The sequence below is a fragment of the Eublepharis macularius genome, chromosome 7 (assembly GCF_028583425.1).
Source record: "Eublepharis macularius isolate TG4126 chromosome 7, MPM_Emac_v1.0, whole genome shotgun sequence".
In the NCBI taxonomy this organism is placed as follows: Eukaryota; Metazoa; Chordata; class Lepidosauria; order Squamata; family Eublepharidae; genus Eublepharis; species Eublepharis macularius.
The window spans coordinates 66,361,238-66,388,935 of record NC_072796.1 but is presented as its reverse complement, the minus strand read 5'-3'; the positions used below and the strand labels follow the sequence as shown (position 1 = coordinate 66,388,935).

At 44.6% G+C, this 27,698-nt stretch overlaps 1 protein-coding gene across 2 annotated transcripts; it reads left to right on the top strand.

The window, feature by feature from the left end:
* Positions 1–183: 183 nt before the first annotated feature.
* Positions 184–26,678, top strand: NAPG (NSF attachment protein gamma). 2 transcript variants are annotated; one of them, XM_054985715.1, is made up of 12 exons: positions 184–195; positions 7,851–7,918; positions 9,772–9,856; positions 11,205–11,222; positions 14,186–14,216; positions 15,274–15,383; positions 15,504–15,570; positions 17,420–17,490; positions 18,502–18,580; positions 19,485–19,564; positions 19,912–20,041; positions 24,468–26,678. In XM_054985715.1, the coding sequence occupies exons 5-12, from the start codon at positions 14,205–14,207 to the stop codon at positions 24,615–24,617; spliced, it is 699 nt and encodes a 232-aa protein (XP_054841690.1). In that variant the 5' UTR covers positions 184–195; positions 7,851–7,918; positions 9,772–9,856; positions 11,205–11,222; positions 14,186–14,204; the 3' UTR covers positions 24,618–26,678. The 2 variants fall into 2 exon arrangements, with proteins under 2 accessions (XP_054841690.1, XP_054841689.1); XM_054985714.1 differs by lacking the exon at positions 184–195 and adding an exon at positions 6,787–6,877.
* The last annotated feature ends 1,020 nt before the right edge of the window (positions 26,679–27,698 follow it).

Sequence of the window (27,698 nt, the reverse complement as noted above, 5' to 3'; positions counted from 1 at the left end):
CTTTTGTGCCCCTTCCGGCCTGTTCCGTCTCGTTCCGGCTTTTACCCTGTCCCGCCCACTTCGAAGCTCTTGCTGCCTGCGCTGCCCCAGGCCGAGAACGCGCGTCGCTCCAAATCCACACGCAGATTCTCCCCGTGTTGAACTCCGAGCGGGCACTGCGTGACTGCGAAGGGGGTGCAGCACAGGGCGGACGAGGTAATGCCTGCCCCGCCTGCCCTGCCCTTTCTAGAGCCTGTTGGTTTTTTCCCCCCACAACGGGCTTTGTTGCTAGTCCTACTTTATAATTCCCTTAGCGGGTTTCCGATGCATCAGTAAGTGCACCAGGCAGGCCGCTTCTGGAGTGTGCCGCTCGATGCCGCAGGTTTCGCAGCCCGTTCGGAGGGCGGTGGCAGCGGCACGGGAAGGGCGGCGCGTCGGCAAGCCCTGGGGGAGCAACGGCGGGAGAGAAGCCCGCCACCCTCTGATCCATGCTGGAGCCAAGCCGCACCGCTTTTGGAAGGGACGGGGTGACAGGGCGAGGGCGAAGTGCTCGCTGCCGCGTCAGCTCTGCCGGAGCCAGGTGTGCCACTCTGCAAAGATCCGGGGCTTTGTACGGCAGCAGCACTCCGCTCAGACCTTGCACCACAGCGGTGCCCCTCTCAGCCCTTCCCGCGGTGGCGCAGGAAGGGCAGCAAGGGCGGCGTGTCAGAAAGCCTCAGAGGAGCCGTGGCAGGAGAGAAGCCTGCTGCCCTCTGACCCCTGCCAGAACCGCGCCACACTGCTTTCAGCAGGGACAGGACGAGGGCAAAGCACCCGCTGCCATGTCAGCCCTGCCGGAGCCAGGCACGCCACTCTGCAAAGACCCGGGGCCTTGCATGGCAGCGGTGCTCCTCTTGTGGCGTCTCGACCCGGGTTCGAGGAGAGCAGTGCACACGGTTCCTGGGGCCTCGCAGGGCAGCAGTTCTCCACTCTCCTTGGGCCCGGGGAAAGGCGGCATGAGCGGAGTGCCACCGCCCTGCAAGGCCTCTGGAGCCACGGCACTCTGCTCTCCGATCCAAACCCCCATTGCCTCCCTCCCTGCCTTTCCTTTCCACACCCCACCTGCCTCTGACCCCTCCCGAAAACCCCATTGCCTCCCTACCTGCCTTTCCCCTCCACACCTCACCTGGCTCTCAGCCCTTCCCAAAACCCCATTGCCTACCTACCTGCCTTTCCCCTCCACACTTCACCTGGCTCTCAGCCCTCCCCAAAACCCCATTGCCTCCCTAACTGCCATTACTCTCCCCACCCCCACCTGCCTCTGACCCCTTCCCAAACACCCATTGCCTCCCTCCATGCATTTCCTTTCCACACCCCACCTGCCTCTGACCCCTTCCCAAACACCCATTGCCTCCCTACCTGCCTTTCCTTTCCACACCCCAACTGACTCTCAGACCTCCCCAAACCTCCATTGCCTCCGTACCTGCCATCCCTCCCCAGACCCCTCCTGCTTCTCACCTCTCCCCAGACCCACCTTGCCCCCCACCTGCCAGCCCTTTCTAACCACAACTTCCCACCAGCCCTCCGCAGCCCCAGCTTTCTAGAGCCCATTGTATTTATTTGCACAACTGGCTCTGTTTCTAGTATAAAATAACAAAACTTCACCCCCTACCCACCACCCATTGAAAAGGCAATATAATGTTGATAACAAAAACTATTGAACTCAAATTAATAAGAAAGCAATTTTCATACCAAATGCTAAATCAAAAAACATGATATATGTACAGCCTCTGAGAGACCCTGTGGAAAGTGAACTCATTTGGGCCTGTTGAACAAAAGTGCAAAATCAAGGGCCTGTCTTTATTGGGAGCAAGAGAAAATGTCCCCCCCACCCGAACCTCAATACTGCTGGGTAGCACAAACTGCTAGTGACATATTAAACTGGTTTTTTTTTTTTAAGTTTGCATCGTTTCCCCCCTTCCCCACTTATACGGCTTGCAAGGAAATGGGAAAAAAAACAATTTCTTGACTCTGGAATGCTTTCCATTTTGTTGCTCAGTTGTTTCTTACTGGAATTAGTTCCTTTATGAGGAGTAGGGGCTGAATGAGTTAACTTTTTTGTGCAGATTTTGATAGGTCAGTGGAGGTAATCTTGAGTTTATACAGTAAAGCTTGTCCTGATACGATAGAGTACCATACGGCAAATATTTTCAAGTTTAAAGAAATAGCATTAGCAAGGAGCCAAGACATAATTTATCGCACCCACGGGCCGTCATTCCAGTCAGGGGCCTGTTATTCCAGTCCCAGAGCCCTTCTGGCACACCCAGGGTCCGTCATTCCAGCATAGAGCCTGTCATTCCAGTACCAGAGCCCTTCTGTCACACCCAGGGCCCGTCATTCCAGTCAGGGGCCTGTCATTCCAGTCCCAGAGCCCTTCTGGCCCACCCAGGGGCCGTCATTCCAGTCAGGGGCCTGTCATTCCAGTCCCCGAGCACTTCTGGCGCACCCAGGGGCCGTCATTCCAGGCAGGGGCCTGTCATTCCAGTCCCCGAGCCCTTCTGGCACACCCAGGGCCCGTCATTCCAGGCAGGGGCCTGTCATTCCAGTCCCCGAGCCCTTCTGGCACACCCAGGGGCCGTCATTCCAGGAAGGGGCCTGTCATTCCAGTCCCCGAGCCCTTCTGGCACACCGAGGGCCCATCATTCCAGTCAGGGGCCTGTCATTCCAGTCCCAGAGCCCTTCTGGCACACCCAGGGGCCGTCATTCCTGTCATGGGCCTGTCATTCCAGTCCCCGAGCCCTTCTCTCACACCCAGGGCCCTTCATTCCAGTCAGGGGCCTGTCATTCCAGTCCCAGAGCCCTTCTGGCACACCCAGGGCCCTTCATTCCAGTCAGGGGCCTGTCATTCCAGTCCCAGAGCCCTTCTGGCACACCCAGGGGCCGTCATTCCAGCATGGGGCCTGTCAATCCAGTCCCCAAGCTCTTCTGGCACACCCAGGTGTCGTCATTCCAGTCTGGGGCCTGTCATTCCAGTCCCAGAGCCCTTCTGGCACACCGAGGGCCCGTCATTCCAGTCAGGGGCCTGTCATTCCAGTCCCCGAGCCCTTCTGGCACACCCAGGGCCCGTCATTCCAGTCAGGGGCCTGTCATTCCAGTCCCCTAGCCCTTCTGGAACACCCAGGGGCCATAATTCCAGCATGGGGCCTGTCAATCCAGTCCCCGAGTCCTTCTGGCACACCCAGGTGCCGTCATTCCAGTCTGGGGCCTGTCATTCCAGTCCCCGAGCCCTTCTGTCACACCCAGGGGCCGTCATTCCAGCCAGGGGCCTGTCATTCCAGTCCCAGCGCCCTTCTGGCACACCTGGGGGGCCTTTATTCCAGTCTGGGGCCTGTCATTCCAGTCCCCGAGCCCTTCTGGCACACCCAGGGCCCGTCATTCCAGTCATGGGCCTGTCATTCCAGTCCCCGAGCCCTTCTGGCACACCCAGGGGCCGTCATTCCAGTCACGGGCCTGTCATTCCAGTCCCCGAGGCCTTCTGGCACACCCAGGGCCTGTCATTCCAGTCAGGGGCCTGTCATTCCAGTCCCCGAGCCCTTCTGGCACACCCAGGGGCCTTTATTCCAGTCAGGGGCCTGTCATTCCAGTCCCAGAGCCCTTCTGGCACACCCAGAGGCCGTCATTCCACCATGGGGCCTGTCAATCCAGTCCCCAAGCCCTTCTGTCACACCCAGGGACCATCATTCCAGTCAGGGGCCTGTCATTCCAGTCCCAGAGCCCTTCTGGCACCCCCAGAGGCCGTCATTCCAGCATGGGGCCTGTCATTCCAGTCCCCGAGCCCTTCTGTCACACCCAGGGCCCGTCATTCCAGTCAGGGGCCTGTCATTCCAGTCCCAGAGCCCTTCCGGCACCCCCAGAGGCCATCATTCCAGCATGGGGCCTGTCATTCCAGTCCCAGAGCCCATCTGTCACACCCAGGGGTCGTCATTCCAGTCAGGGGCCTGTCATTCCAGTCCCAGAGCCCTTCCGGCACCCCCAGAGGCCGTCATTCCAGCATGGGGCCTGTCATTCCAGTCCCAGAGCCCTTCTGTCACACCCAGGGGTCGTCATTCCAGTCAGGGGCCTGTCATTCCAGTCCCAGAGCCCTTCTGCGCCCACCCAGGGGCCTGTCATTCCAGTCCCCGAGCCCTTCTGGCACACCCAGGGGCCTTTATTCCAGTCAGGGGCCTGTCATTCCAGTCAGAGAGCCCTTCTGGCACACCCAGGGCCCGTGATTCCTGTCATGGGCCTGTCATTCCAGTCCCTGAGCCCTTCTGTCACACCCAGGGACCGTCATTCCAGCACAGAGCCTGTCGTTCCAGTCCCAGAGCCCTTCTGGCACACCCAGGGCCCGTCATTCCAGTCAGGGGCCTGTCATTCCAGTCCCCGAGCCCTTCTGGCACACCCAGGGGCCGTCATTCCAGTCAGGGTCCTGTCATTCCAGTCCCAGAGCCCTTCTGGCACCCCCAGAGGCCGTCATTCCAGCATGGGGCCTGTTATTCCAGTCCCCGAGCCCTTCTGTCACACCCAGGGCCCGTCATTCCAGCATAGAGCCTGTCATTCCAGTCCCAGAGCCCATCTGGCACACCCAGGGGTCGTCATTCCAGTCAGGGGCCTGTCATTCCAGTCCCAGAGCCCTTCCGGCACCCCCAGAGGCCGTCATTCCAGCATGGGGCCTGTCATTCCAGTCCCAGAGCCCTTCTGTCACACCCAGGGTCCGTCATTCCAGCATAGAGCCTGTCATTCCAGTCCCAGAGCCCATCTGTCACACCCAGGGGTCGTCATTCCAGTCAGGGGCCTGTCATTCCAGTCCCCGAGCCCTTCTGGCACACCCAGGGCCCGTCATTCCTGTCATGGGCCTGTCATTCCAGTCCCAGAGCCCTTCTGGCACACCCAGGGGTCGTCATTCCAGCATGGGGCCTGTCATTCCAGTCCCCGAGCCCTTCTGGCACACCCAGGGCCCGTCATTCCAGTCAGGGGCCTGTCATTCCAGTCCCCGAGCCTTTTTGGCACACCCAGGGGCCGTCATTCCAGTCAGGGGCCTGTCATTCCAGTCCCAGAGTCCTTCTGGCACCCCCAGAGGCCGTCATTCCAGCATGGGGCCTGTTATTCCAGTCCCCGAGCCCTTCTGTCACACCCAGGGCCCGTCATTCCAGCATAGAGCCTTTCATTCCAGTCCCAGAGCCCATCTGTCACACCCAGGGGTCGTCATTCCAGTCAGGGGCCTGTCATTCCAGTCCCAGAGCCCTTCTGGCCCACCCAGGGGCTGTCATTCCAGTCAGGGGCCTGTCATTCCAGTCCCCGAGCCCTTCTGGCACACCCAGGTCCCATCATTCCTGTCAGGGGCCTGTCATTCCAGTCCCTGAGCCCTTCTGTCAAACCCAGGGACCGTCATTCCAGCACAGAGCCTGTCGTTCCAGTCCCAGAGCCCTTCTGGCACACCCAGGGGTCGTCATTCCAGCATGGGGCCTGTCATTCCAGTCCCAGAGCCCTTCTGGCACACCCAGGGCCCGTCATTCCAGTCAGGGGCCTGTCATTCCAGTCCCCGAGCCCTTCTGGCACACCCAGGGGCCGTCATTCCAGTCTGGGGCCTGTCATTCCAGTCCCAGAGCCCTTCTGGCACACCCAGGGGCCGTCATTCCAGCATAGAGCCTTTCATTCCAGTCCCAGAGCCCTTCCGGCTCCCCCAGAGGCCGTCATTCCAGCATGGGGCCTGTCATTCCAGTCCCAGAGCCCTTCTGTCACACCCAGGGCCCGTCATTCCAGCATAGAGCCTTTCATTCCAGTCCCAGAGCCCATCTGTCACACCCAGGGGTTGTCATTCCAGTCAGGGGCCTGTCATTCCAGTCCCAGAGCCCTTCTGGCCCACCCAGGGGCCGTCATTCCAGTCAGGGGCCTGTCATTCCAGTCCCCGAGCCTTTCTGGCACACCCAGGGCCCGTCATTCCTGTCTGGGGCCTGTCATTCCAGTCCCTGAGCCCTTCTGTCACACCCAGGGACCGTCATTCCAGCACAGAGCCTGTCGTTCCAGTCCCAGAGCCCTTCTGGCACACCCAGGACCCTTCATTCCAGCATGGGGCCTGTCATTCCAGTCCCAGAGCCCTTTTGGCACACCCAGGGCCCGTCATTCCAGTCAGGGGCCTGTCATTCCAGTCCCCGAGCCCTTCTGGCACACCCAGGGGCCGTCATTCCAGTCTGGGGCCTGTCTATCCAGTCCCAGAACAGGTTATCTGAGCCCAGACACTTTCCTTCAAAATCCATTCCACGTTTTCTTTGCACCTCTTTTTTTTGCTCTAATGTGTTTCAATGGAGCCCATGCAAGTCAATGGGCATTCCAGTTTCCCATTATTTCCTATGGGCATTCAAGCCTCTCCCATTATTTCCAATGGGCAATCCTGTCATTCGTTTTGTACATCCCTTTGCATACGGTTACTCTTTTGCACAACCGTTAAAAGTTTAGGAACGGTAGCTGCATTGTGTCTGGTCATTTTATTAGGCAAATTTAGCAACTCAGGCAACCAATCTATTTGTAACATTTCCTTTACAGGAGTTATATCCACTGCCTTCACACGTGTCCTGAAAAGGGCCGCTGTTGTAATCCGAAACCAGTGAAATCTGTAACTCCACCTTGGATTGCACTGCCAGTTTTGCAGACAACAAAGTGGTCTATTATAGCAGCCACATAACATGTTTGCGCACGCGCAGTTCTCAGGCAAAAGTCGTCGCCCCCCCCCGAACTTCGCTTTGTGCATAGGCTTGGCCACGGCGGCTTTCCGTACTCAGCTGACGCAGTGGCTAGTTGGGCTGCTGCGATTCTTGTCAGGCGACATGGCTGCCCAGAAAATCAACGAAGGCTTGGAGCACATCGCTAAAGCGGAGAAATAGTGAGTGGGCGAGGCTGAGTGAGATGGCCGGGGCCAGGGGGCTGGGAAGGGGAAGAAGTGGCGCAGGGACAACGGGCAGTGCTTTATCACCCCTTCGGGAAAGAACAGAGCTCCTCTAATACGGCCTCTGTAACGTGGGAAAGGCAGAGGCGGGGGAGCTGGGCCGCTGGCTGGCTGCGCAGCGTCAGGTGGGAGGGAGGCAGTTGTCTGGCCCGTCTCTGCCCTGGAGCAAAAGTTGGGTCCTTTCACGTAAGCAACCGAGTATACCCTCCTTCTCCAAGAACTACAACTCCCAGAATTCCCGTTGTATTGGAGGTGTGACGGGTCGGCTGGAACCTTTAAGAGGCCCGTTAATCCTCCCTGGGGGTGGGGTGGGGTGGATTTGGGCTTAGTATTGGTGCAGGTATAATAATGGGTGGGAAGAGCAGATCAGGCGGTACTGCAGCCTCGAACAGACCATCAGTTCAACCTAGACACTAGAGCCCCTTTTCTTCCCAGGAGTTAAAGCTCCTTGTGTGTTATTTATCGTTTATATAATGCTTCCTTATAACAGGAAGGTAGGCCAGTGTTATGCCCACATTGCAGATGGGAGCTTGAAGCAGGGGAACAGTGTCTTGCTAAAGGCCAGTTATTGAAATCATGGTGAAAATATTATCTGAATTGGGAACCCCCCCCCCAAATCATCTACATCTGCTCCTGCTTGGGAATGTAGTTTTCTCTGTGTGAGAAGCTACGAGTTTCTAATAGAGAGTTAATGGTTCTCATTTTTTTCCAGAAAGTTTTCAAATATACAATGCTTCATTAAGATCAGCAAAATAAAATAAAATCCAGCAGCACCTTAAAAGCTAACAACATTTCTTTCGGTATGGACTTTAAGAACAGCTGCCAAGTTTATGGAGTTTGTCATATGAGCTCCCACCAGTGTTGATAGTAGACTATTATTATTAATTGTTGGATTTATTTTGCATTTCAGTCTTAAAACTGGATTTTTAAAATGGAAACCAGACTATGATAGTGCAGCAACTGAATATTCAAAGGCTGGTATGTATTGTAAAGCATAGGCATGTGCTTTTGTATCCTTGAATGTGTGGTGTGGCTTTCTTGAGGCATCTAATTTTCATGAATATTGCAATTACTAGATTCACACAGTTGTTGTCTACAACATAATTGAGTGGGGATGGAATGTAAGAGGCCAACCATCCACATAACATTCATCAAGGTCTCCTATCCCTCAGAAGCAGCATTTCATGGAGATCAGAGGGCTGCAGGGTGGGGGTGGGGAGACAGGAAAATTATGTTTCACTGACAGAATATTTAGTCTGGATCCAGTCCCATTTCACATAGCGCATGCTTCTTGTTTTAGGATTCATTATGAAGTGTTGGTGTATGATACTATTCACTGTCTTAAAAGTTGAAAATACGTAAAACTCAGAGAAGAGTTTTTCTTTAAGTTGAAAAGTATAGTTGCAAATGGATTTGTTTCCCCTCCCTTGTAGCTTCTGGTGGTTTATATTATTCTTGCCAGAGGCTAGCAGATGCCATATTGCTATCTTCTGGTTTTCCATCTAGGGAGAAGGAGAGCATTATTAGAGTGGGTGGAAAGCCAAAAATAAGTTGCATACTTAAGATGATTGAATTTCAGCACCTTGTTTTAATGTTCTAAACAAAGACAGATGGTGGAAATTGACAGGTGAAGGACGCTACGTTTGATCTTGCTGAGTGGACGTATTTTATAAAGATTTCCTAGAGAAAAAACAATCAACAGAGAACTACATAGGCAGCACTAATGCATCTCTGAAAGCTTTCATTTCATGTGGACCCAAATAAGACACAATTTAACATTCATATTTGCAAAACTGGAGATTACTTTGCAAAGTACCATAGACAAAAAGATATATGAAATTAAATTGCATGGTAGTGGTAGAAGTCTTGGTGTTATATCTGGTCTTCCTCATCAGTCAGAGTTGTGGAGGACTTTGATGGCACTTAAATCTGTTGTCCCTTTCATACAGTCATAACAATTAACAGATGTTTTCTGCAGAAAGCTTTCAAATCACTTTATATTGCTATATGAACATTAGAAATGTCTTGCTGGGTCAGGCCAGTGGTCTGTCTGTTTTAGCATCCTTTTTTATACTATGGCCAGCAGGCAGAGCACAGAGGCCCAGGCCTTCCCCTGATGTCACCTCCTGTTACAGGTATTCAGAGATTTACTGTGTCTGATTATGGAGGGTTCCCTTTAGTCACCATGTTTATTAGCTGTTGGTGAACATATCTTCTATGAATCTGTCTAATACCTTTTTAAATGCTAGTGTTTACTAGAAGTGAATTCCACAATTTAATTACTTGTTGAGAAGTATTTCCATTGTCTATTCTGAACTTATTGGCTATCAACTTGATTTGGTACCCCTAAGTTCTACTATTATGGGATAGAGAAATAAAGCTCTTTCTCTTTTCACTTTCTCCATCCATGCATAGTTTTATAAACTTCTATCATGTTTCCCCTTAGTTGTCTCTTTTCTAGACTGAAAAGTCCTGGACTCTTCAGCCTTTCCTCGTAAGAAAGATGCTCTAACTTTTTAATTATCTGGGTTGCCTTGTTTTGTACTTTTTCCATGTGTGTGTGTACACACATGTGCACCAGCACACATACTTGCACAGCCAGCATATTTCATTAAGGCTGTTAAGAAATCAGATATTTGTATAATTAATTGAGTTGTAATAAATTTACAGGAAACTGGGTAAAAAGCACTTTGATCTAGTAAAAATAGAAAATGCCTTTAAAGTTACCTTGTGAATGTTATTATTAAGATGCAGTGAACTGATAACAAGACATTTTAAGTGTACGAAGAATACCCAATGCAATTGTTTTCTTTTTTCTTATTTCTTTGCAGCTGTTGCTTTCAAAAATGCCAAACAGTTTGATCAGGCAAAGGAAGCATATTTGAGAGAAGCTGCCTCCCATGAAAACAATAAAGCGTATCTTTTAATTTATTGTTCCCAGTCTTAAAGAACTGAAAAATTAATTGAAGTTGGGTTGATACTATATGTATTCAAAAATTAGGGATGGTTTGGATAAATGTTTCAACAATTGAATTCTATACACTGGGGAAAGGACTTGCATGCACATGAAAACTTGAGCTGGGTCATCATTAAGTGTCAAAATCCTCACTCCTTGCATTTGGCCCAATTTGGATTGCATGCATGCATCTAGCCAGCCTGTCCATTGCCTATGCCTGTAAGGTCTTGGTCCCTGGTAATAGAAAAGCCGAAGCTCAAGGAGATAAAAAAAGGGGTTACAGTGAAACACCCTGTGCAACATATATAGAATGTTAATTTCAATCTTCTATTTCACGTACTCAATTTCCATTCTAATTTCTTACATACAATAAGTCACACATGTATGTATGTAAGAAATTGGAATGGAAATTGAGTATGTGAAATAGAAGATTGAGATTAACATTCTATATATGTTGCACAGGGAGTTTCACTGTGACCCCTTTTTTATCTCCTTGAGCTTTGGCTTTTCTATTACCAGTTGTATTAGGAGATTTACCTCTTGAGTGTAGTGAGGTCTTGGTCCCTGCCAAGCATCAGCATATTAAAAATAACATTGGGCTAAGAGCATGGAATCTACAGGGACTCCAGGTTGTGCAAGAATTAGTGATTGCATGGATCATACCTGTGTGTGTCAGACCCCATCTATGTAAGATCTGTTCTTCCAACGTTATGTACAAAGTGTATGGTGGACCCAGATGCGAGTCAGGCATGTGTTGTGGGTATCACAAGCAGGAATGCTCTTGCTCCACCACTGTATGTAGGCACTATTTAGTTGGGGATTTGTGTGTATTGCTCCTTAAGAAATATGCTTATCAGAGGAGTTCATTTATATGTTTGGGGGAAAGGATTTGAGTGTTTGCTATTCAAGAATTTAGTGAAACACTTGATGTGGTTCCCCTCTATCATGTTTGTGAGGCTGGTTAGAGTATAATTTCTCCTTGCCTTATAGTCCATGGCCACTCTTCCAAGAGTGTCTTGAAGGTCAAACTTGTACTTGACCAGTGGGGATTTTGACTTTTTAAATATCACCTGTCTTCCCTCAGGTCTCAAAATCAGCTTGTCATGTTGCAAAAGGAGTCACTGGCAGAGATAGTCATGAAGTTCTCAGGACTGTGGATGGTGGAAAGGAGAAAATCACCAGTGAAATATATTTCAGACTTGTTAGTAACACATGTAGATATGTATTTTTTCTGAGTGCAATTAAAGCACTCAATTAAGACCGGTTATATTTAATTTGTATCCTTGACTTTGAATTATTTACGTCCAGTCTCTTCCATGCTGCCAAGTAAGTATGAATTCTGTCATCATTTGCTAAGTTTTCCTGTACATGTGACATGTACCAAATGTTGATGTCGAGTGGAGTAATGAAATAGTCATGAAATAGGCTTATACAGGGAACCATTCAACTGACCTCATCAAAGCATAATCAAACATTACAAGAAATTAAATTTATACATTAGTTTCCAGTGAAGATTGTGAAAGTTGCAATCTTGTAAGGTTTCCTGTAGTTCTAATATCTTATTATTCTGTAAAAGTTTCTTATGTCCCATGTTTGTTTTTTTTACCCATGTCACTAAAGGGGCATTCTTTTCATACATTTGTAACATCTGGAGGCCCCTAAACAGTTAGCTTAGTTACCCCTGTACTTTAAATGTGGTAATCTAGTTATAGACTATTGAATTTAGGCAAAGGAGACCTCACTGCAAACCTCCACTCGGCTACAAAGCTTAAGGGTGTCTTTGGGACAGTAAATGGGTTAGGTTTTGCACTAAGACATTTCTGCAAATCCATCCTTTCTTCTACAGACCTCCCTTCAGTTGTTCCTTAGGGACTCTGCCCTCCAGCAACTGCATTTTGTGGTGGTCATCAGGCTGCAGTGGGAGGGGGGAGGCAGGAAAGTAAAATTCCTCTGATAGAAAATCAGTATGGCTCCAATATCTCAATATCTCTCACCCTAACTTAGCTCATATGATTATCTCATATGTTCTCATATGTTTTGGCCATGTATGCTCCCATCAGATCCTTAGCCAAAAAAAAAAGAAATCATGATAGTATGGAGCTAAATATAGTATTTATAGGTAGGGGTCTGCCAAATGGTTTCCTACTTTGTTTTTCAAGAAGTTAAGTGGGGAGGATGTAGAAATTGTTCTTGAAAAATACATTAGTTGTAAAAATAATCACCTTTTAAAAATCTGTTACCTGTTTGCTACCATTGTTTTTATTAACTAGCTGCTGCTTTGTAAACCCCTCTCGTTGTTAGGGAATTAGGTAGGCGGTTGAATTTGTCTATGAGCAGACATCACTGAGCAAAAGCAAAGTCCATTCAGAGTTGAGTTGATGCTTACTTGGGAATACTTTTGAAAACTCTGTAACGTGTTGCAAAATGAGGCAGAAGAGCAAAAAGCTTCTGCTTGGGAAGGGTGAGTTGTGGAGATCCCATTGGGCAGATGTATGAGCTGCCCACATCTCTTCATGCATGTAATAAAACCATTGGCAGTAGGAAACAGAAGCACTCATCACTTGTGAAGTTGCTTTTTTGTTGCATATTATAACATGAAACCCCTCCAAGATGCATTAGCATAAATAAGATCCAGAGGAGTTAGCCATGTTAGTCTGTAGTAGCAAAATAGTAAAGAGTCCAGTAGCACCTTTAAGACTAACCAACTTTACTGGAGCATAAGCTTTCGAGAACCACAGGCATCTGACAGAGAGAGCTGTGGTTCTCGAAAGCTTATCTGACTATATAAAAGGCTAAGCGTATTCAAGACAACTCACTTCCTACCCTGGTGCATCACCAGAGGGCAGTGGTGTGGAGGGAAGCCAGATGAGGCAGCCAGATCTCCAGAGAGCATGCCATGACAGAAAGCGCACGCCAGGATCAGAAGTGGAGCAGGCAGCAATGCTTCCCCCGCCCTGCCTTCACCCAGCTGGAATCGGGCAGAGCAGGTGGCAATGCCTGCTCCCCGACTTCACCCAGCTGGGATGAGGAGTGGAGTAGGTTGCAATGCCCACCCCCCACCTTCACTCAGCTGGGATGAGGAGCAGAGAGGGAGCAATGCCCGCCCCCCAACCTTCACTCGGCTGGAATCAGGAGCATAGTAGGTGGCAACACCCACCTCGCTCCTTCACACAGCTGGGATGAGGAGCAAAGCAGGTGGTAATGCTTGTCCCCCACCTTCACCCAGTTGGGATCAGGAAAGGAGAAGGTGGCAATGCCCACCTGCCCTTCACCCAGCTGGGATCAGGAGGGGAGAAGGTGGCAATGCCCCCCCCCACATTCACCCAGCTGGGGTCAGGAGCAGAGCAGGTGGAAATGACCATCCCCTCTTCACCCAGCTCAGATCAGGAGCAAAGCACGTCTCAATGCCCTCTCCCCCCTTCACCTGGTCAAGATCAGGAGTGGAGCAGGTGGCAATGCCCGCCCCTGCCTTCACCCAGCTAAGATCAGACCTGGAGCAGGAGGCAATGTTTCCCCCCCCCCCTTTAACCAGCCAGGATCAGGAGCGGAACAGGTGGCAATGCCCGCCCCCTTCACCAGGCTGGGTTCAGGAGCAGAGCATGAGGCAATGCCCATCCCCCTTCATCTAACCTGAATCAGGCACAGAGCAGGTGGTAATACCCATCTGCAACTTCACCCAGCAGAGATCAGGAGCAGAGCATGAGGCAATGCCCTCCCCCTTCACCCAGCCTGGAGCAGGCGTGGAGCAGAATGCAATGTCTGCCTTCCATTCACCCAGATGGAATCAGGTGCAGAGTAGGAGGCAAAGCCCGTCCCTTCTTCATTCAGCTGAAATCAGGAGCAGGGCAGGTGGCAATGTCCACCTCTACTTCACCCAGCCGGGATCAGGCATGGAGCAGGCAGCAAGGCCCGCCCCTTCACCCAGCTGGGATCAGGAATGGAGCAGGGGGCAATGCTCGCTTCCCTTCACTCAGCTGGGATCAAGTGCAGAGGAGGTGGCCATGCCCGACCCCTCTGCCTTCATCCGGCCGGGATCAGAGATGGAGGAGGAGGGAATGCCTGCCTGCCCGCCCTCCTCTTTCTAGAGCCCATTGTATTTTTCCCCACAATGGGCTTTGTTTCTAGTACTACAATAAAGTTGGTTAGTCTTAAGGGTGCTACCGGAGTCTTTACTCTTTGGCATAAATAAATAAGGCTTAGTTAGTCCTATTTCTGTAAATTGTCCTCTGTTCTTTAGCACTGATATGCTTCTTTAGTTTAAATTCATTGCTGATGTATTTTTCTTTCAGGGCTTATGAACAAGCTGGTATGATGTTAAAGGTATTGGCCAATTCCATTCAAACTACCTATAAGAAGACATTTGGGTAAAACTAAATATGGGGTGTTTGTCTATGTAATATTCGTCTTGCATTTTAGTATTGACATGCAGTAATTGGAGATTCATTAACCATTAACAAATATAGAATTTAATGTGCTTAATCCTTTTGATTTTAGGAGGCTTAAACAAATTTGTCTGTATTGAACTGTGATTTTATTTAAAAACTATCACATCTAAATTGCCATATTTTTGTAATGTTTATTTTTAGAGTTTATATTAGTATTTTTTTCGCTTTTAGACTACTGTGCCACATATCCTGTGAACAATTAAATGACTATCTGATCCCTGCATTAGTAACCCCAAAATATCTGTATTCAAGCCATCCTAATTAATGATATATAAAATACTTGAACACTCTTGTAGTCATTCCTAAGCAAGCTTACTTATAGGTAAGCCTGCTGATTTTAATGGCTGCTATCAAGGCTGCTTGCTGTCAATTTTTATTTAGAAGTACAAAAGGCACATGTATTATATATAAATCTATCCTTATAGAGCAACAGCATTTGTACTAGAGGAGTTCTTCCTTGTTTTTCCTCTCACCTTAAAAACAAATTGTTTGCTAACCCACTACACAAATATATCTTTCTTTTTCAGTGTTACAGGACTGATTCACAAATGTGTGGTAGTAATGGTTTACGTGTGTGAATGATCCATCACAGAACAAACTCCACCGATAGCTGTTTAGTGTCTTCTCATACGTCATATTTTTCGGAGGACTTAGTTCACATGTAGCTGTAAACCATTAAGTGATAGTCCAAGTGGATTGTGAAGCTGCCCAAATTCAGTTCCTTTCTTTTGTAGACTTTGTAGTTCAGTGAATTTTGCTACTGTAATTCCTTCATCCTTTTAAAGGTTTGCATCCTCTTTTTTTGTTTATAGGAATTAGCAAAACTTTAATTGTCTTAAATGCTTCATATTGTGACAGCATTGAGATATCTAGTCATTTCAGGTTTTATCACTGGTTCTGACATACTTGGACCTTCTTCTTTTTTCCTACAGGAAATGCAAAAACATTATGAAGCGGTAGAATTGATAGAGAAAGCCAGTATGATGTACCTGGAGAATGGGACACCTGACACAGCAGCTATCGCTTTAGATCGGGCTGGAAAGTAAGTATGCTGGGATTGGATATTTTTCAAAGCTTCCTAACTAAAAAAGAACTCTGATTCCATTAGTTTGTTAGCTTTTTAAACTATTAAATTAATAAAAGTGTTGAAACTTTATTTCAGGGTAATAGAAAATATAAATCCAAGCAAGGCAATTCAGCTATATCAACAGACAGCATCAGTATTTGAAGTAAGTCTTCTAAAACTGTAATAAATGTTTCTCATGAAAGCAAGCTTGACAGAAAAAGTAAAAAATGTTTAAAATGTGAATTATAGCAGTTGGGCCATGTTAGGCAGGGGTGAGAGCTTTGAGGTGTAGCCACATCTGGATACGTATCTATCACATCCCTACACCTTTACATGATTCTCTCCATTTCTATCATCACAACTTCATTTACTTGTATAGTGCAAGCTTTGGTGTGAACTGCAAAACCTAAACCTCAGGTCAGAAGAAAATGGGTGCCAGTGGCGCCATACTTCAGCAGTCATAAGAGCATAAGAAGAGTCCTGCTGGATCATACCAACAGTCCATCTGGTCTGGCATCCTGTTTCACTCAGTGGCCAGCTAGTGGAAGGGCAACAAGTGGGGCTTAGATACCAAGGCCCTCAGTTGATGTCGCTTTCGAGCATTGGGTTTCAGAGGCTTATTGCCTCTGAATATGGAGGTTCACTTTATTCACTGTGGCTAGTTGCTATTGATGGACCAATAGGTGAGAGACTACCAAGAGAGTCTAAGGTTGCTATGCAGAGGCAGGCAATGGCAAACCACCTCTGAATGTCGCTAGTCTTGAAAATCCTATGGGTTCACCATATGACAGCTATGACTTGGCACTTACATAGTAATTATATAGGCCCAATTACGTACATCTCATATTACTTTATTAAAACATCTATTTTGTTTTTTATCAAGGCATGATGTAAGACACCTCTGAATAGAAAACAACACTTTCCAAAAGAATACTTATTTCATACAGTGTCCTGCTTGCTCAGGTCATTCTTAGATATAGTCTGGGCATAAAACCATTTATTCATAAACTATCTTTCTCAAGGTTGGGATAATGAGAATGGTGCTGAAGCAGTAAATGCTTGCAAAACTAAAAAGCAAATTCTCAGGCCTACTTTGTTCAAGATTATATAATATTAAAGACAAAGTCCATGACACCCCCACCCTCACCCCCGGCCAGAATCAATCTAATTGAAATGTATCAGTCTTTGAAGAAGGAGAAAAAGAAAAATGAAGAGTCCAAAGAGCAAGAGAAATAAAATCACTGCAGCAAAATCCAAATAAGATCACACTATAGATCTATACTACAAAATTACAATATTGGCCGTTTTATTTTAATTCCTTTGTCTGATAATCCCTAATACAAAGATTGCCTTTTTCAGTGCTGCCACATAACTGAATTGATGTTTTTGTTGAGCAGTGTTCTACAAATTCAAGATCTCTTTCCCACTCATTCTGGACCTCATCAGCATATAGCTAGAATTTTTGGCTTCAGTGTGCATTACCTTTCACGTATCTATATTAAACTTCATTTGCCACTTTCTCGCTCACTCACCCTGTTTGGAGAGATACTCCTGAAGTTCTTCACAATGACTTAGTTTAAACCATCCTGAATAATTTGATATCATCTGCAAACTTGGCTTCTACACGGTTTGTACACAGTTCAAAATCATTTATGAACAAATTGAATAGCATATTGATTGCTCACTTCCTTCCATTGTGAGAACTGTGTGTTTAGTCTTGCTTTCTGCTTCTCATCACCTAACCAATTTTTCATCCATAAGAGGACTGCTAAGCTTTGTCAGGAGTCTTTTGAAGTTCCAGGTGCCAAACAATGCCAAAGGCTGGCAAGGCAGAACTTCTCTTTGCAAAAACCATGCTAACTTTCCCTTAGCAGGCTCTTGACCAGGCTAACAATCAAAATGTCAAAATAAATGCAGCTCAGATTTGATATCATAAGAAAACTCTACCCGTATCTCAACCTAAGGTACCTCCAGTATATAGGCAGTAATGTTTAATATATTTTCTTCTCTAGAATGAAGAACGGTTACGACAGTCAGTTGAAATGTATGGAAAGGCTTCAAGACTTCTGGTCAGAGGTCGGAGGTATGCATTTTTACTTTTTTTAGAAAAATGAATCTTTTTGACAGTATCACCAGCTAAAGTGGGTTTTTGCACAAGAAGAGGACACCAGTCACTATATTCTTGCATGTTATCTAGATGACATTCTTATAATATCTATAATTATGAATCTGCCTGTAAACTGTCGCCTACAATTGATTTCTTGTTTGAGTGTGGTGTGGAGAGCATAGTGGCTCAGATGTCATGAGCATCAATTTGCTAGTGACTACAACATCACTAGTGACAGAGAATGTGAGTTCCCAGCAACCCCAGAGTCCTAGCCATCTGTAATGGGAGATCTGTATGTCTTGGAGGAGGAGACATCCAAAACCAGGTGGGGCACTATGGTTGCAATAATCTCAGCACTTTGGTTCCATTGAGAAGCACCTATTTCTCATTTAAATTGGTGACTCCCCATGGTACCAAGGTATTGCAGTTGCTATAGCAACTGTATCTCCTGGCCCCAGAGGATGTCACAAGGGGGAATTAGAAAGAGCAGTTCATGGGTACCAGGGCCATGGTCTGCAGGGCTTACTCCTTGTGGGCTGCATGTGACCCATGAACAGTTCATTGTGGATGTTTCTCTTATTGTTAAAATGAAACCAAAGAGAATGGTGAACATGTTTATCTCTCCATACGCATAACTGCATTGGATGCTGTGATTTAGGAACAAGTTACATTGCTACTATTACTGGATTGGAGCTAGCATGAGGGACTGCATAGATAAAAGTATTTCTTAAATTCATCTGGAAGATATCACTTCCTATGTGGTGCAGGGCTCATGTAATTATGTTAAAAACAAACATCTTTTATGAGACTAGCCTTGCTATTGTATTCATGTGCTCAGCAGTTGTTATAGGCATAGGCAATGAGCTCATAACTTTTGCTTTGTTGAATGTTTGAAATGAAAGTTGGTTGAAATGGGTTTCTTTCTGGATTTCTGTAGCTTGAAAGACTAAGCTGGTATGGATTGCCAATTGTATTCTTGTTTTTCAGGCTGGATGAAGCTACAGCTTCGCTGCAGAAGGAGAAGAGTATTTATAAAGATATTGAAAACTATCCAACATGTTACAAGGTATAATGTCTATTGGCTGTGTTTTCTGATTTGGGGGCAGCGGTGTGTGTGTGTGGATTATTATGTTTCACTTAATTATTATGCTTCAGAATATTTTATGTTGGAACATCTGCAAATTCCACACACAAGCAGTTGGAAGCTTTGCATTATGTTCTGTTCTGTTTTTTCCTTTTAGAGTTATAGTTTGTTTTAAATTTTCATTTAGAAGCTTGGGGTAAAAGCTTATTATATAACGTCTGAATTGTAAAAATTGGTAGACTTGGAAAGTGCTGAATATCTGTGGTGTTAGCACAAGAATGTTTTGCTTTCATACCTCATATGATACCTACAGATCTTGTTGGAGAGCGATTTCAGATACCATTTTAATTTTCTTATCCTTTTCAAATGCAAATGTTGTCACTGTAGCATTGGGATAAAATCATGTTGTGCAAAACAAACAAGTTTGCTGCTGAAAGTGTGTAATTGTAACTCTGCTACATAGTTGCACGTAGAAGCAAAAGTAGCCTATTGGTATAAGTAAATAATCTACAAATATGAAGTTTTCATAAGGAGAAAAATTTTGGAGTGTGTCTTCTTGTCTTGATAGCAACAAAGCCCTTGTGACACCTTCTTTGAATGCCTATAATGTGTGTTTATGTTCAGACAGTTGAAGGCTTACTGCATTTCTTTCTCTTCTGCTCTTTCAGAAAAGATGAATATGCCAGATATTTAACAATTTTAGAGCATACTAAATCTCTAAAGTACCTCTGTCTGGTACTATCATGCTCTTATTTTTAATGTTTTAATAGTTACATTCTCAGAAGGAAACAGTTTCCCAATTTTGCTATTAGCTGTGTAATTTTTGTATTAAAGTAGTAAAATACCACTTTGTTGCTAGAGAGTGATTATTTCCTTAATTTTTTAGAAAACTATTGCTCAGGTCTTAGTTCATCTTCACAGAAATGACTACGTTGCTGCGGAGAAGTGTGTCAGGGAAAGCTATAGGTAAGACCTTTATTTTCTTCATGGATTTTTAATTTAACAACACATGTTCCATAAGATCTCTTTTAAGTCGGATCCTGTGTTTCTGTAGGTTTTTATGCCACTGTTGTTTGCCAGTGCAGGGCATTCTCTGAATCACTGTTTGGGGAAATGATAAGTGTATCTGTCCCCAATATCATGTTGTACAACTCTCTAATTAAATGGTGGTTTAAAAATTAAGCTGTATTGATCACTGAATTAGCTTTGATTCTGTGTTCTTCCATTGCTTATCAGTACCCTGCTTGGAAATCTGGTTTCTTAAATTTGACGGAAGCTGACAAAATGAGTGAACCTTTTCATTTTTTTTTCAGCATACCAGGTTTCAGGGAAAGTGAAGACTGTGCAGCCCTAGAGCAGCTTCTAGAAGGGTACGATCAGCAAGATCAAGATCAAGTATCTGATGTCTGCAATTCGCCACTCTTTAAGTACATGGACAATGATGTAAGTTGATAAAAGTAGGGGTCCTTATTTGCCAGCTGGGTCAATGCTGACCAGTGGGAACTATGTACAGATTCATTAATTGATCAAAATAAATGAAAATTATTTTTTAAGTACAGCGCACAACCCAGCAAATAACGTAACATTAACTCCAATTGAGAGAGACAGAAAATGGGCAGTGGAAAAAATGTGCAAATTTCTAATGCATTTCAGGCAGACCAGTTTAACACTGTGGAGAGTTGAAATATATCAGTTAACATAAAAATTAAATTACGTAATAGCCTAAGCTCTCTGTCACCTCCAGCCCATACAGCTGAAAGCTAGGCTGAGTCCCCTGAGTTCTTCTACATCTCCACTTTAGTCTAAAACACTTGACACAGTTACCTTTTTCTTCATCTGGAGTTTCCAGGTGAAAACCTTCTGAAGCAAAGCTGGAGGACGATATGAGAAGCTAGACAAAGACAGAGATAAACAGAGCAAGCCTCATGTTTAAGCCTCATGAAGGTTTGAGTTAGAGAACTTCAGAGATGAAAGTCTGATCCTTGAACGTTCCAGTCTAGCTTTTCATTGATCAGAGGCAGCCTCGCTTGTCCTTAGGACAGGTGACAAGTTTCTTTTCTTCTCCAATAATCTAATCATTTTCTTTTGGGGAAGATTCACCATGACCAGTATTTTTCAAAAAAACCCTCCCCTTCTTGTACTTCACTTTCAATAAAGGAACCTGTCAACTGTCCACCCATTTTTATCCTCTGTTGGAGTGTTTTCAAGGTTGGCTCATATGAGTAACTTGTGTCCCTTTGGCTTTATGTACATTCCACTTCTGCTTTTTCATTCAGCAGACTGTTACAGTCTCATCTGCACTTAGCCTCCATCTCAAGCTTTACAACCTCCCCCCCTTTCCCCAGTCTTAGTTAGGGAGGGCTTGGGGCTGTCCCTACTGCCTGGAGTCATGGTGAATCATCTCCCTCGGAGTCGCTTTCCTCCCCCAACCAAGGTTCTCCCAAGCCTGCCTTGGGTGAGGTGCTGAGGGAAGGGAGGCAGCTGTGGGGACTCTCCACTTCAGCCAAGAGCTTCCCTAGTTGCCCAAGCTTTTCTGGATGGACCAGGGTGTTGGCAGCTGAGACAGTGGTGGTGCTGTAGTGATATTTCCCCCTGCAAGAAGCCTATGAGCAGGCATCTTCCCTAGATTTTCATCAATGGTGAGCTGTGTGCTTTGAAGTGAAGGTATGCTTGTACCCAGTCTTTTTTTCCTCCTACCTTTTTTACTTAGCATTCCAAAATGGCTGGTATGATGTCCTTCCCCCCTTCACTCTCCCCACTGTGAGGTAGATTTTCCCACCAAAATTCAGTTTTCCTGCTTTGACTGAGTAACCCCAAGTAACATGTTAATATTTGTGGTTTTAAAAGCCTGTTTGTCCAACCCAGACATGCAAATATAATTTTGGTTTTTTAGCCCAGCTCAGGAATTTGATGGGGAAAAGCAGAAGTGTTCTTCCTTTTTCTTTGAAATGGCACTAGAGACTGTATAACATTCAAAAAGAAATAACAACTTTAACAAGCAGGGATTGAGTAAGTGTAGTCAACGGATGGAAATACAGAGGTAAAATGTTGTTGGTATTACAGAATACACTTTGTGTAACAGGCATGAAGCTTATTTTCATATATTCTTGGTTCTTAACTGTGAGAGGTGTTTTACTTAGTAATTTAGGTACAGCAACAATGTTTCTTCAGGAAGTTTCTTATGACAGTTCAGGTTTTCTGCAGTTGGTCACTTTTTGTTTACATCTGTCTCCTGAGTAGTCTAAAACCATTTACCCTTCAGAGCCAAACCCCCTTCGAAGTTGGGCCAGAATTAATCTTCTTCTCCTCAGAAGATATAAGCCCTCTTCTTTTTGGCTTGAAAGGGAGTCTCAAACCACAATCCATTCACTCTCACCAAAACACACTCCCAGTTCTCTGGTGTCTGCGTAAAGTGTACTTCAGCTTATGCTGACACTTAGACTTTGAATTCTGAGATACAATTCTTCCTCAGGAAAGTAATACTACATTTAAGGAAAAGTTGTCTTCTCTCGTCGTTCTAAAGGTGAACCTGTCTGACTTTCCTTGTTAGACTCCCCGACTCCAAAAGAAACTGTCAGTCGACAACTGACTGCCTTCAGACTGGTTCTAACTGACCATTCGGAGGAGAGGGAGCCTGTCTCTCAAGCTTTACCCCTTATTGGAATTCTATGCATTCCTTTACCTGGCAGTACTATATAGATCTGGAGGCATCAGCTGATGTTTCCTTTAGTTGGAGAATCCTACAACAGATGGTGACCAGTTAAAGTTCAGGGGAGCCCCCACCCTAGGATTAATCTGCTTTGCTACATCCCAGCTGTCTAAAACTGCCTCACCCAGATCGCTGCAATCCAAAATTCACAGTAAGTGAACGGATTTTCCACAGCTTTCATTGTTTAGGAAGATTTTTTAAAAACAAGATTTCTTCTGAGCAATCGTTACAGCAAAGATTCCATATGATTGTCATTCTTGGTTAATGAAACAAATTGTGTTTAAACTAGCAGGACATTTCAAGACAGTATGCAGGGAGCTACCATTCAGAAGCAACTGCCTCTGTTATATGAGGATGCTGGCCCTGGAATATGTTGTGATTGATCTCATCCATTATGTGGTGGAGTTCACTGTTCTTTGTCAATATTCAAAAGTGATAGCAGACTCAACAAGGATGGTGGAGGGACCCCCTGCTCTAGTATTTCCATATCTATACTATTTTCCACTCTGCATAGAAACCCTGGCCCGAGCCTCAAAGCCATCTTTGATTGGTGGTGTAGCATCAACACCACCTCCTAAAGATCTTCGTATCTCACTTTTGTTTCTTTGTTTTTGAGTCATAATGCCACAGAAAGTTTTCTTGGGAGCAGTTGCTTTGTACCATTGTACATGTTAGCTGTCTGACAAGATTAGTTGATACCAAATTCAATAATGCTAAGAAGCTTCAAAATCAAAGGGTATATGCGTACATGGTATATATGACAGCAAGAGATAATACTCAAACCTTTGCCTAGAAGGGCAAAGGTTTAAGTATTATCTCTAGTATTATCTCTAGTATCTAGTATTATTTCCATTTTGGTGAAATACAGTCTTAGTGACTATTGGTGGAATGACCTGATACAAAATTCAGGGTTGCTACTGAAAATAGCCATTCCCGTACTGAGTTTGCCACCTCTATAATATCTGTTGAAGGTCACTCTTGTCATCGCTTCATCAAGTAATGTAAGAAGAGAGCAGTGGTTAAGAGCGCGGGACTCTAATCTGGAGAGCCGGGTTTGATTCCCCACTCCTCCACTTGAAGCCAGCTGGGTGACCTTGGGCTAGTCACGGCTCTCTGGAGCTCTCTCAGCCCCACCCACCTCACATGGTGTTTTGTTGTGGGGATAATAATGACATATTAGTTGTTGTAGATTTTCTGGGCTGTATGGCCCGTGGTCTTACAGGATGACTCAGCCCACCTTCCTGAGTAGATATAAATTACCTGCTAACATTTTCTCCACACATTGACACTGAGAGAATTCTGTCTTTCAGTGCTACACCTCTGAAGATGCCAGTCACAGCTGCTGGCGAAACGTCAGGAACTACAATGCCAAGACCACAGCCATACATCCCGGAAAATCTACAACAACTAATGTTCTCTGGACGTGAAAGCCTTTGACAATATAATAGTGACATATGGTTGTTGTGGATTTTCTGGGCTGTATAGCCGTGGTCTTGGCTTTGTAGTTCCTGATGTTTCGCCAGCAGCTGTGACTGGCCTCTTCAGAGGTGTAGCACCAAAAGACAGAGATCTCTCAGTGTCACAGTGTGGAAAAGAAGTTGGCAGGTAATTTATATCTACTCAGGAAGGTAGGGTTGGGCCGAGTCATCCTGTAAGAGTTTCCCAGGGTGTGGAATGCTAATAATAATGACATACTTTGTAATAATGACATACTTTGTAAACCGCTCTGAGTGGGCATTAAGTTGTCCTGAAGTGCGGTATATAAATCGGATGTTGTTATTATTAAGAAAGGGGGGACTTTGGTAGCTGATCTGGTTTTTAACATAAAAGAGAGTTATGAAGTATGTACACTTTATTTCAATAAGTAGTACAGAGGTAAGAATTCCATCTTTGTTATGCATTTATATCGTTTCTATGTTGTTGAATGCTCAATAAAAATTTAATTTAAAAAAACTCCAAAAAAAAAAGTAGTACAGAGGAAATAGCTCCCTGTTCCTCTTTGGTAGCTCAGGGAGTACCAATGAGATGAACACTAGTTATTGCTCAAGCTGGTAGGTAGCCAACTATCCTGGTGCTTATGGCAAATGCTTGAGTTCAGACTAAGTTGGTTAGGGTGATAAAAGACATAAACTACTATTTCTTCTTCTTTTACTTTGCCAGTATGCCAAGCTTGCTCTGTCCCTGAGCGTCCGTGGAGGAGGCATAAAGAAGAAATCCCCAATAGCTCCACAGGGCAAAGCAGAAGGATCAGTAGTAACATCTTCTCATGAAAATGAGGAAGATGATGAATATGCAGGCGGACTTTGCTAACTCCAGTTCTCTCAAATATCAGACTTACTGTTTCCAACTCTTGAGCAGTTTCAGAAGTATCTGAATTACCATCACTTCATTACAGTCACGAAACTGGAAGGATAATAATGACTTGGCAGCTTTGGAGGTACATATTTAAAAAGCATGGCTGTACCCTTGGAGCATTTGAGGTTACATTCTTAAATCATCTTTGTCGTGCATCTACTTTAATAAAGAATTTGAGTACTATAGCATTCTGAAAAAGAGAGAGGTAATTGGAGAGACAGAATGTTTATCTTCAGTATTTCTCAAAATCTATAGTTTCAGGGATGTTGTTTCAATCAATAGCCCCATGAAAACTTGGCATTTGGGGAAAGGGAAGTTTTATTGCTGAAGGGTTATGTATTTTTTCTAAAAAAATACTGAATTATTTGAGATCATCTTATAAACCTCTGACAAGTAACCCTGCTGTTCTCATGTGAATATAATGTTAAGTGAAATGTGTCTCTCTAAAGGATGTAGGAGCTCTGTGGGCCAATTCCAAGAAAACTCGCATCAGTTTTTCAGAAGTGTGAATGTGGTAACTTTATGGTTTTCAGTGTAACACGTGGATAAACTGTAGCAGACACCTGGTTAATATTTGAATAGTAAGTACTTTTTAACTTCGGAATCTTCTGCTGGTTTGGTTAAAAAAAAGGCCTTACAGATTATTTATACCAATATCTGATGTATGTCACGTGTATAAATCTAGTTAGATGTAAAATGATGCTGCTGTTCGGAGTTCCAGCGGATGAGAACCTTTCAACATTTGTATCCCTATTTGAATGAGTTCTTTGGCATGTAGACGTGTAGGCTGTTGTACAGAGGAACAGCAGCCAGCTTTAAAGACTTCCTGCAAATTGTTCTTGATGTTGTACTGAATAATATCACACTATTTAACTTTATAAACTCACTACTTGTATAGAGATGGGCAATGTGCCACAGCAGAAGGATCTTGAAGTGTGTTTTCTAACATTCCTGTAATCGTTTTGTACGTCAGAATGAATTGGCCCTATATCAGGAACAATATTCACTTTTTAAGTATTTATACCACCATGGAATAAGGTAGTACTAAGTACAATAGTTTCTCTAGTCATTTGAGTGGAAAAGGCAATTCTGCCTACTTAAGTATTGCATACATATGCAAAGCTCCCCTCCCAAACGAATGGGTCAACACACATGCTCAGAAGTGTGAAATGGAGCACACATTATTGGCTATGGATTGGGCAGTTAAAGATTTTGGGATCCTTGAGAGTCATGTACTCTTCTATGGGTAACAGAGGGAGCATAGTTTTTGTATAGAAGAGGCCTGCAGTAGGTCATATTGCATGAGAATAGGGCCGTATAGTCTCTAATGTACTCTACTCAGAAAGTTCAAATGTTTGTGGAGAGATGGTAGTTACCCTGTAAGGATGAAAATTTTGAACCTAGATCTAAGTTAAAAACTTCCTTTTTCATTATGCATGGGATAGTCAGGTACATGAAGTGGAATTTATATGAGAAGAAAACAATACCTTAAAACTAGATTTCAGTGATGCTGTCAGTACTGAAATTCGCCAAGGTTAATATAGCTTGCAGTGGGTAACGTCGCCATATGACCTTTATTTTATTGACAAAATGTCATGGAAATACTATTGCCGTTATCAAATGTTAAAAAATAATAAGTGCTTAGTTTGTTTTCCATGCAATTTGCACACTCCTTCTGTCTCAAATGAAAAATTCATGAAGGAGGAAATTTTTGAAGAATAATGCCAACTTTTCAAGAGCCAAAGCAAGTACTGGTTTGCATGGAGATGCTAAAATGTAGTCCAATATTATCACGTGAAATGACTTTATAAATTATTGAATATGACTTATTTGTACACTCAGATGCTGTGTAAACTGTGTGTAAGCAATGTGAAAACTGTGCTTTCATTGTATTTTTCCCTATCCAATCTGTGGGATGCAATAGAATATCAAACATGTTGTAATTGTTCTTCAGATGCAACTGATAAGAAGAGGCACTGTATGTCACAAGTAAAAATAAAGTCTAAAGTGATTTAACTCTGCATATGATTTTGATCAGCTCACTTTGCATTAATATGTTCAGATGTTAATGATGAACATGCAGTGCTTTCAGTTGACAATCCAATCCATTAAAAGCCATTAGGAGAAGTTTATATGACCCATTATCCTGGGATAATGAGACCATAATCACTTGATATTTGTAAAAAAAATTGTGAGAACTGAAGGTTGATGCAAGTTATTGACAGGTATTAGAAAAATCAAGACTTTTCGAATGAAATCTCTTTAAGAGATCATGTAAACAGTAATGAAAGAGTTTACTCGCCATGGTAGAGTTCACACTCAGACATAATAAGCTGTAAGTGATCCAAGATGGCAAACACTCTGGGAATCTTCTAGGCATGAAGGGTATGTTATCTCAGAGAAAGCACTTCAACCTCCAAGTAACTATGCATAGGATCAGACTTTCATCAAAGTGTGATGGGTTTATATGCACTTGAACTGATCTGAAATTTTGACCCATTAACTTTAGCAATTACTTGATCCTCTTACTCACTAGATAGGCTGGTGCTTCTCAGAAGAAGGTCCATATCCCATTTAGGGCATCTGTTCAAGGGAGAGTGAGTCCCTGAACTTAGTTTTGCTGTTTTTGTTTGCCACAAGATGGTGCTGCTGAACAGATGGCGTATTACCACTAGAATATCACTTATTTTACCTCAGTTTTCAGTCAAGGATGCCTTGATACTTTGCTCATACATTGTTTTAACTGTGCAAAGCAGATCTAAATGCAAAATCCTATTATAGGAAGTAGTCTAATTTTGTACCTGTTTATGAAGTATACCTGCTTGACAGAGCCCAGCAAAAATTTTCAGTGTTATCCTCATAAGAAAGCACTGTCTCCTCCCAGAATATTATTATGAGGGCAAGAAAGGCAGAATATAAATTTTGTTAAATAAAATAAAAATATTTGCCTCGTTCCACCTCATTCTTTATGTAAGTTCTGTAATTTAGTGTCAAGATTTTTCATTACAGTTCTGTTCTGTGTACAAGCTCTTCACT